This window comes from Anolis carolinensis, chromosome 2 (genome assembly GCF_035594765.1).
Source record: "Anolis carolinensis isolate JA03-04 chromosome 2, rAnoCar3.1.pri, whole genome shotgun sequence".
In the NCBI taxonomy this organism is placed as follows: domain Eukaryota; kingdom Metazoa; phylum Chordata; class Lepidosauria; order Squamata; family Dactyloidae; genus Anolis; species Anolis carolinensis.
Window position 1 is genome coordinate 25,049,519 of NC_085842.1, and position 10,564 is coordinate 25,060,082.

General features: G+C 40.3%; 1 protein-coding gene across 1 annotated transcript in view; it reads right to left on the minus strand.

Moving 5' to 3' along the window:
- LOC100556956 (carnitine O-acetyltransferase) overlaps positions 1 to 5,928 on the minus strand; it is a 56,415-nt gene extending 50,487 nt beyond the window's left edge. The window contains exon 1 of the mRNA XM_008105700.3: positions 5,777 to 5,928. Within this exon, the coding sequence (XP_008103907.2) occupies positions 5,777 to 5,842 (66 nt within the window). The 5' untranslated portion in view covers positions 5,843 to 5,928. The remainder of the gene's footprint in view (positions 1 to 5,776) is intronic.
- Positions 5,929 to 10,564: the final 4,636 nt, after the last annotated feature.

Sequence of the window (10,564 nt, forward strand, 5' to 3'; positions counted from 1 at the left end):
TGGACTGCAATCTGCACAAACCTAGTTAGCAAAATCAACACTAAGGAATATAGATGGATCGCTATCCCTTATTTGAAATGCTTGGGATCGGAAGTACTGTATATACTCGAGTATAAGTCGACCCGAATATAAGCCGAGGCACCTAATTTTACCACAAAAAACTGGGAAAACATTGACTCAAGTATAAGCCGAGGGTAGTAAATTTCAGAAATAAAAATAGATACCAATAAAATTACATTTTATTTATTTATTTATTACTTGTATACCGCTACTCCCAGTTTGGCTCGGAGCGGTTTACAGAAATAGATTTAAACAATACACTTAGCTTTAAAATAACAATAAAAACAATAAAAACAACAATAAAAACAACAATAAAAACAGACATAGCCCCGAGTTTATTAAGGCATCAGTGGGTTAAATGTTTTTGAATATTTACATAAAGCTCAAATTTAAGATAAGACTGTCCAACTCTGATCCAATCATTATTCTCATCTTCTTCAATGTAAATGCCCTTATGTAGCCTTTTAATAATAATAGAGTAAAATAATACATGTAATAATAATAATAATAAATACAGGAAAATAATACAAGTAATAATAGAGTAAAATAATAAATGCAATAATAATAATAAGATCTGAGAGTGGGGTGGCATTCGTACACTTGGTATGAAAGAGAGAGAAAAGAGAAAAATTTTGGAAACCATTTTATTCGCTCCTCCCTATTACGAATTTGGCAAAAGTATAAAAAAAAATTCTATTTAAAGACACCACTATGGCTATCCACTATGGAAGCCAAACAAAGAAGACTCCTAGGTTGGTCTAATTGGCCTACATATAAGACTTTGTTGGTAAAAGGCTCGGAAACTCTGAAATCATATGAAGAGATAAAACAGAAGTTTGCGCATTTCTCATGGATACATTACATGCAAATTAAGGAGGAATATAATAAAGATAAAGAGATTGGGTTTTATCAAAGTGATCAATTTTGGGACAAAATTTTAGAATCAGAAAATAAGATAATCACAAAAATTTACAATAAATTACTGGAGTGGTCAACAGAGGAGGAAACAATAAAAAAGTGTATGATCAGATGGGCAGAAAATTTAAGAAGACCGATAATGCTGGCAGAATGGGAAACTATCTGGACCAAAAAATTAAAATACACTTATGCAATGGACCTAAAAGAAAATTGGCTAAAGATGTTCCACCGTTGGTATATCACACCAAAGAAATTAAATCAAATGTATAAGAATACCTCCAAAAATTGTTGGAAATGTGAGGACCAAGTTTCTTCCATATGTGGTGGACATGTAAAATGACGAAAATTTATTGGGAGAAGGTCCATAATATTTGCCAGGAAATTCTTAAAATCAATTTCCCCAGAAAAGCGGAGTACTATCTTCTGGGGATAACAGACCAATATATCATTTAGGGCCTAATGACGATAAAATATTTACATATCTTACGACAGCCGCCAGAATTTGTCTTGCAAGAAGATGGAAACAAAATGAACTACCGAACACAGAGGAATGGCTACAGAAAGTGAGAGAAATAAAAGATATGGACAAATTAACTTTTTTATTAAAGAGAAATACAGGGACCCCGATAAAATATACAGACTGGAGTAAAGTAGAAGAATATGAAAGGAAAAGCAAATGAAGATTCAATCTGAACGAGCAGAAGATTAACTTCTTCTGGGCATCCAATTTCCAAGTAACAGTCTATTGAAAGCAAAGAATCTGTGACACAGCCAACAGAAAGGCTATCATTCCTTTTATTTTTGAATGATTGCCTTAATTACGAAGGTGACTGAGGCTGATCTATAATGGTTTTGTATATATAGATCACCCTCTTTTTAAGGATTGGAGAATGGGAAACGCAAAGGCAAAGATGGAAGTCTTTTTTTTTTTTTTTGGAGGGGGGGTATTTTTGATGGTTTTTTTGCTTTTTGTTTTTGTTTTTTTGTTTTTGTATTAACAGTCTTTAATCTTCTTCTCTACTATCCTAATCTTAATTTCTGCACTTTCTATATCAAAAAATGTTCTCACTCTTTCGATGTATTAAACTAATCTTCAATAAATCTATATTAAAAAAATAAAATAAAAATAATAATAAGATCAGAGTGAAATAATAAGTGTATTAATAATAAAAAATAAAAAGAGTAAAATAAATGTAATTGTAGCAACAATAATAGAGAAAAATAATAAATGTAATAATACCAATAATAATAGAGAAAAATAATAAATGTACCATATATTCTCGAGTATAAGCTGATCCAAATATAAGCCAACCAGGACCCTCACCCGAGTATAAGCCGAGTGGGGCTTTTTCAGTCTTAAAAAGAGGGCTGAAAAACTAGGCTTATACTCAAGTATATACAGTATTTTGGATTTTGCAAATTTTTTTTGCAAACTCTGATGGAGCTAGCATAAATGCACACCTCCTACCATTTCACAGATCCTCAGATCTATCTGTACTGTGAATGAAACATGAGATGGAGACTGAGGATCAGGAAGACTAAGGGTATAAGATACCCAATACAGATATATTTGGGGAGGGGGGCTAGAGAAGCCTTCTGTTTGCTTCTGTTTTGTGAACGAATGAAGAGAGACGAAAGTGGAATGGGTGGCTGAAGAATAGGAAGTTTTCAATTTTGGAGCATTTATGATTGCCAGATGAGGGATGCTTAACCTGAATTGGGAACGAAGTCACAATTCATCAGCATCTAAATGAGGCATGGGCAAACTTTGGCCCTCCAGGTGTTTTGGACTTCAACTCCCACAATTCCTAACAGCCGGTAGGCTGTTAGGAATTGTGGGAGTTGAAGTCCAAAATACCTGGAGGGCCAAAGTTTGCCCATGCCTCATTTAAAGGGATGCACAATGAGACTTTGCCAGTATTGAGATCTCTCAGTACCATCTTAGCTGACAACACAGTAACATCTCCGAGAAAATGGTACAGTAACATTGTTGCCTTAAGACTCCTGTATGATTTTAACATATCTATCTAATACAGAGACCAGTGAAAGGGTGAAAGCTTGCAGGATGTGTTTGATACTTTGGAGCTGACCCAGTATATGTTGAGAATCCCTGATCCAGAATGGTGAAATCTGAAATACTCCAAAATCCAAAATTGTCCACATAACTGGCTGAGACAGCGACACCTTTGCTTTCTAATGATTCAATGCACACAAAAGTCATTTCAGGCACAGCATTATTTAAATCATTGTGCAAAATTACCTTCAGGCTATGTGTATAAGGTGTATATGAAACATAAATAAATCTGGATTAATAAATCTGGATAGATCTGGATCCCATCTCCAAACTATTTCCTTATGAACATACTGTATATGCAAAATACAAGTGGAATATGCAGCCTGAGAGTGTAGTGGAGTTGTTTAAACAGCAGCTGGTTGGCCATCTGTCAGGAGAGCTTTGATTGTACATTTCTATCTGAATGAATGAAGTTGGATTGGATGATCCCTTCCAACTCTATGATTCTGAGTTCTCCAAAATTTGAAGAAAAAAACACTCCTAGTCTTAAGCATTTCTGATAAGGGACACTCAACCAGTAGTATGTTTTATTGTCTTTCGTTGTCTATATTTGAAGTCCTACTCTTGGTTGAAAACGACGATAAATATTAGTATTAGGTTTTGTTGTCTTTGATTGTATGCGATTGATGTTCCAGCCTCCGATGGAAAGAGAGTAATAAAACACATGTTCGTATAACGCTTTATTGTCTTTGATCTTATATATTTGATGTTCTACTCTTTGATGGAAATGGAGTAATAAAGACATGTTAGCATTATGTTTTATTGTCCATGATTATATTGTATATGTTTGATGCCCTGCCCTCTGATGGAAAGGGAGTAATTAATAGCATTATGTGTTGTCAAAGGCTTTAAATGATTTTGAGCCACATGGAAATGTTTGGACATTTTTGTGGACCACCATTTCTGTGGACCACCAGCAAGAACTAAAATATGGTCCGTGGCCTCACTGCTACTAATACAGATAATACCACAGCCAACGAAAAACATTTTTTTTTTTGGGACGTCATTTTTAGGCCTGTTCCTGGAGTTATTTGGGTGAAGATTCAGAAAATTGCATTGGATGGACCACATCACTTCCAGATTGTTAAATATGGTTTTCTGTGGGTGAGCATATGGTGACTACTGGATGGCATATGTTCTGTATCAGAAGCTAGAGCTGATGTGATCTATCCAATGCAATTTTCTGGATCTGCACCCCAGATAACCAAACCAAATCTAAAGTTGACCAAATCCAGTTCAAAGTTGATAATGTGGATTATTATTTTTGATAATCTGGATTATATGGCAGTGTAAAAGGGGCCTCGGTGACCTTGTGCAATTCACACGCTCCCAGCCTCAGAGGTAAACCCCTTCTGAATAAATCTTGCCAAGGAAAAACTATTACTCAGAAAGGACTCAAAGACACACAACAACAACAACAACAACAGAAACAAAGTGGGCAAGTTGTCTTGTTTGATAGAAAAGTCAAGCTATTCCGTTTTTTAAAAAATAGAATGGGAACATATTGTATCACACATAACATTAAAAAAGGAAATGTAAAAATGTCTAGTCCAGCTTAATTCTTTATTTTAGGATGCTCGTTTACAGGTAGGGAAGGTGGGAAAAGTTACTTCTAACAGGTGTATAGGTGGTATGAGTCATAGATTTGGAAGAGACCATAAAGGCCATCTAGCCCAACCTCTTGCCGAAATTTGATTACTGGAGGGGTTTGGGGGGAACTGACTTTCCTTTCTGGGGGTTGTGGTTTACCCACAACCAGAGAACCAATGACCTCCACCAATGATGGACCTGGACCAAACTTGGCACACAGAACCCCCATGACTAACTCCACCTACTGGAGGGGTTTGGGGGGACTGACTCACCATAGTGGGAGTTGTAGTTTACCCTATTTCCAGAAGGCACACTGAACCCCACCGATATGGCATCTAGAGCAAACTTGCCCAACGTAAGAAACTTCCCATACTGATGGAGTATCTCGGGGTTAACCTGGCATGATGTCAGTTGTAGTTCACCCACAACCTTATGCATTTTGTACAATTAAAAAATTGACTTTTACAAATAACCCGGGCAGCAACGGGTACCCAAGCTAGTTGTATAATAAGACTTGTAATGCTGGCGGAAAAAATAAGTACATACAAAAATGACTGCTTTCTTGCAGGGATGCTGGATTTACAACTCACAGAAACGATCTCATCTGAAAAAATTATACATGTAAGACTCTCCCAGATCTTGGAAAGATGGGATCTCTGGGTGCATCTACACTGTGGAATGAATGCAGTTCTGCACCAGTTTAACTGCCATGGCTCAATGCTCTGGAATCCTGGGAGTTGTAGTTTCACAAAGTCTTTAGCTTTTCCAAAGAGTTCTGGTGCCTTATCAAGTTCCACTTTCCAGGATTCCATAGCTTTTGAGTCAAAGCAGTTAAACTGCTACAGAACTGTATTCATTCCACAGTGTAGATGCACCCAGAGATCCCATGTTTCCAATATCTGGGAGATGAGGTCTTACATGGTTTCGGTTGAGATCGTTTCTGTGTAAATCCAAGTTCTTTGCAAGCAAGCAGTCATTTTTTTTTGTCTGTACCCAGGCTGTGCACGAGGCAGTTTGCACGTTCCCAGGCCTGGCGAAGGCCCCGCCCTCTTCGGAAGGAGAAAAACAACCCCACGAGGCAACCTGGCCACGGCTTCTTTTTTTGCAGCTCTCCAAAAGGGTTTTGCTACTCACCTTCGGTCCCCACGCCGGGGGCTTTTTGCAGCCCCAGGGCCTCCACAACAGCCCCCACCTCCCCATTGCAAGAGGCCCCTGCAAACAGGGGGAGTGCAACTTTCAGAGGTGGGGAAACCAAAAAGAGGTGGGCTTGACCCGGTTGCAAATCTGTGTCACTTCCTCCAAGGAAGAGGAAGCTGAGAAGCTGGAAAGGGGAGGGGGAAAGCTTCCTCTCTCCCCCCTCCCTCTCCACCATTGCAAGCTGGAACTTTTCCACCATATGGATCCTCCCTCCATGCAAAATTAAATATACCTTTGCAAGTGGCAGAGCAAATCAGTTATGCTTTCTTTGGGCGCATCTACACTATAGAATAAATGCAGTCAGAAGCCACTTTAGCTGCTATAGAATCATGGGACTTGTATGGGTTGTTGTGCATTTTCCGGGCTGTATGGCCACGTTCCAGAAGCATTCTCTCCTGACGTTCTGCCCACATCTATGGCAGGCATCCTCAGAGGTTGTGAGGTATATTGGAAAACCAAGCAAGTGAGGTTTATATATTTGTGGAAAGTCCAGGATGGGGGAAAGAACTCGTCGTCTCTTGGGAGGCCATGTTTCAATTAATCACCTTGATTAGCATTAATGGTCTTGCAAGCTTCATTCCAGCATGGGGGGATCCTTTGTTCTGAGGTGTTAGCTGCCCCTGATTGATTCGTGTCTGCAATTCCTCAATTTTCAGAATTGGGACTTGTAGTTTGATGTCATGTTTCCCCTACTTTGGCTGCATCTGCTTGTGAAAATTAGTGCAGCTTTGAGCCCTACTTTAACATACTTTACATAGGTCAAGGTCAAGGTTTCCCCTGACGTTAAGTCCAGTCGTGACCGACTCTGGGGGTTGGTGCTCATCTCCATTTCTAAGCCGAAGAGCCGGCGTTGTCCGTAGACACCTCCAAGGTCATGTGGCCGGCATGACTACATGGAGTGCCGTTACATTCCTGCCGGAGCGGTACCTATTGATCTACTCACTAGGTTGGCAGGAGCTGGGGCTAACAGCGGGCGCTCATCCCGCTCCCGGGATTTGAACCTGGGACCTTTTGGTCCGCAAGTTCAGCAGTTCAGCACTTTAACACACTGTGCCACCAGGGACCCTTTTAACTGCCATAGCTCAGTGTTATAAGAGCATGAGATTTGTAGTTTAATGGGATGTATCTCTCATGCCTCCTCTTTCTCTTCCTTCTGTGCATTCAATAGAATTGCATGTATTTTGCTAATTAAAAGGGGGAAACCTATTCTACAAAGCACTGAACTTGGATTACTCGAAAACCTGCTGGAAGAGGATGGATTCTATGGGAAAAGTACTGACAAGGGATACAGACCAATGTGTTGTCGAAGGCTTTCATGACCGCAATCACAGGGTTGTTGTGTGTTTTCCAAGCTGTATGGCCACGTTCCAGAAGTATTTTCTCCTGACATTTCATCCACATCTATACAGGCACCCTCAGAAATTGTGAGGTATATGACCAATGCTTTGGTGAAAGGCCAGTGTTAACAATTAATATGGCCAGAACATTTTGCATATTGTTTCCTTTTAAATTCAGCACTCTGTCGCACTATGTGGGGAACTCTGGATAACATTCCATGATTCCATGAAGCAGATTCTTCTAATCCTTTGACATCTTTGCTATAATCTATTGTTTGCCTGTAAAATGTTGTGCCCCACGACATGTGGGGCTTGATGAATCCAAGGCCAGAGTTAAAATTACTGGAAGAAACATTAACAACCTTAGGTATGCAGATGATACCACTCTGATGGCCGAAAAAGGAAGAGCTGAGCAGCCTTATCACCAAGGTGAAAGAAGAAAGTGCAAAAGCTGGGCTGCAGTAAACATCAAGAAAACCAAGATCATGGCAACTACACCTATTGATAACTGGGAAATAGAGGGAGAAAACGTGGAGGCAGTGACAGACTTTATATTTCTAGGCATGAAGATAACTGCAGATGCAGACTGTAGCCAGAAAATCAGAAGACGTCTACTTCTTGGGAGGAGAGCAATGGCCAACCTTGATAAAATAGTGAAGAGCAGAGACATCACACTGGCAACGAAGGTCCACATAGTTAAATCAATGGTATTCCCTGTAGTAACCTATGGATGCGAGAGCTGGACCATAAGGAAGGCTGAGCAAAGGAAGACAGACACTTTTGCACTTTGGTGCTGGAGGAAAATCCTGAGAGTGCCTTGGACCGCAAGAAGATCCAACCAGTCCATCCTCCAGGAAATAATGCCCAGCTGCTCACTGAAGGGAAGGATATTTGAGGCAAAGATGAAGTACTCTGGCCATATCATGAGAAGACAGGAAAGTTTGGAGAACAGAATGATGCTGGGGCAAATGGAAGAAAAAATAAAGAGGGGCCGACCAAGGGCAAGGTGGATGGATGGTACTTACTTACTTACTTACTTACTTAGGCGATCCCTCGTAGTTCAAGGATGATGGTCCTCCGTCTTTGCTATCTTGGGAATGGATCCGTAGATGGCTGAAGAGACCTATTCTTGATCTGCATGTTCTCCCGCAGTGAGGACACAAAGAGTTGGAAGCGACTGAACGAATAAACAACAAAAAAATGTGGTGAGAACTCTTTTTGGCCGAAACTGCCAGAACTTCTTGGTGACAACCAGGCTCTATACTTTTGAATTAGATCACTTTAAAATGGCCATGGATAGTCAGATCCACGGCACGGATACGGAAACCTAAGGCACAGATACCAAGTTCGATAAGCAGCAACCGGCACCAGCGATCGACCTTATGAGTCCATGTGCCTGGCGAGCAAGAAGAAGCCTGATTTTCCAAAATAAAGCTCACCAAGTTGAAGAAGAAGAAACCAAAGTTTTTATTCTTTCAGCGGATAGTGATGCCAGCTTGTGGTTATCCACCAAACGAAGCAGAGATACCATTACAATTCTAACCTGTACTGTATTAAAAACAGACATTTTAATACACTACACATTAGAATTTACCGCTCCCTCCCAGTTGTCTGGCTCCAATGAGATTGACTAAATTTTGAGATGTTAGGAAGTACTCCCTGCAGATGCGGAACTGCAGCACCCGCTGGCCAATGGAGAGGCGCTCCTCGTCTCCAATGTAGATTTGTCTCTGTCCAATGGCTGAAGCGGAGTGAAGAAGTCCAGGAGATAAAGGTGCTGAAATGGGTTATGAATGGATTATGTCAGCATTTCTCAACCCGGGGGTCAGGACTCCTGGGGGGGGGGTCATGAGATAGATGTCAGATGGGTCGCCAAAGACCATCAGAAAACACATATTTCTTTTGGTCTTAGGAACCCCTTTGTCAGAGATGATGAACTATAAATTCCAGCAACTACAACACCCAAATGTCCAGGTCTGTTTCCCCCCCCCCCCCCAAACTCCACCAGTGTTCACATTTGTGTACATTGAGTATTCGTGCCAAGTTTGGTCCAGATCCATCATTGTTTGAGTCCACAGTGCTCTCTGGATATAATTGAACTACAACTCCAAAACTCAAGGTCAATGCCCACCAACCCTTTCCAGTATTTTCTGTTGGTCATGGGAGTTTTGTGTGCTACGTTTGGTTCCATTCCATCGTTGGTGGAGTTCAGAATGCTCGTCAGTTGTAGGTGAACTATAAATCCCAGCAACTACAACTCCCAAATGACAAAATTAATCCCCCCCCCCAACTCCACTAGTATTCAAATGTGGGTGTATTGGGTATTTGTGCCAAATTTGGTCCAGTGAATGAAAATACATCCTGCATATCAGATATTTACATTACGATTCATAACAGTAGCAAAATTACATTTATGAAGTAGCAACAAATATAATTTTATAGTTGAGGGTCACCACAACATGAGGAACTGTTTTAATGGGTCACAGCATTAGAAAGATTGAGACCCACTGTCCTAATTGGTTTAGAAACTGTCGAGCTAGGATCTGCATCCTAAGTAGCTCACAACTCCGTTCAACGTTATCGCTGGTTGGCTCTTTCATGGTGGCAGGAAATTTAAGAAACTGTCATTGGAGCATTTGACGTGTCAGTCAGTTTTTTTATCTGCTCCTGAAAGAGGCACAAGTGGGAAGGAATATGGTGTGGTGATTGCCAATGGGTTTTTGATGGGCTTAATGGTTTGGCTGTAGTGGAGATGGTGGGATTAGTCCAAAGTATACAATAGCTGCTTGAAGGTGATGTACATTTCAATGGGTGTTGCAAGGGTGAGGCTGACTAGGACCATACGAAATGGATCATTTCTACAGATAGTTCTGGCCATATCAGGGGAAACAGGAAAAGAGACCCAGGAGTATTGAAGAGATTTTCATTATGTGCTCCCTTCATGTCTCCCGGTCCATTTTGGGGTCTCCCAGGGTGTTAGACAACATTCCAAAGTTATTTCATTAAAGGGATTACTGCAGAGCAAAAGTGATTCTCTTGCTGCAAGTTCAAATGGAGCTCAAATATATAAACCTATAGATTTATATATTTTATATAATTTATAATTTGGGGGTCTGATTTCTCGATAATGATATAATCAGAGAAACTGAAACCAACAAGTCTAGTTTGTTGTTTGTTGGAAAGCACTGCATTGAAGTAAGAGTTGGGTAGAACAAAGAGGTAGATTGTCCCATGCAAATCAGCAAATGGAAAACTGACCAGATCTAATTATCTAGGCCTATAACTACATTTGGTTTGACAAAAAATAAATGTGTTTAGAGAGGGGGAACGTATTTAGAGAAGAAGAGGCAGACATAGTTCCATCATGTCAAGGTCCAGAAGGAGATGA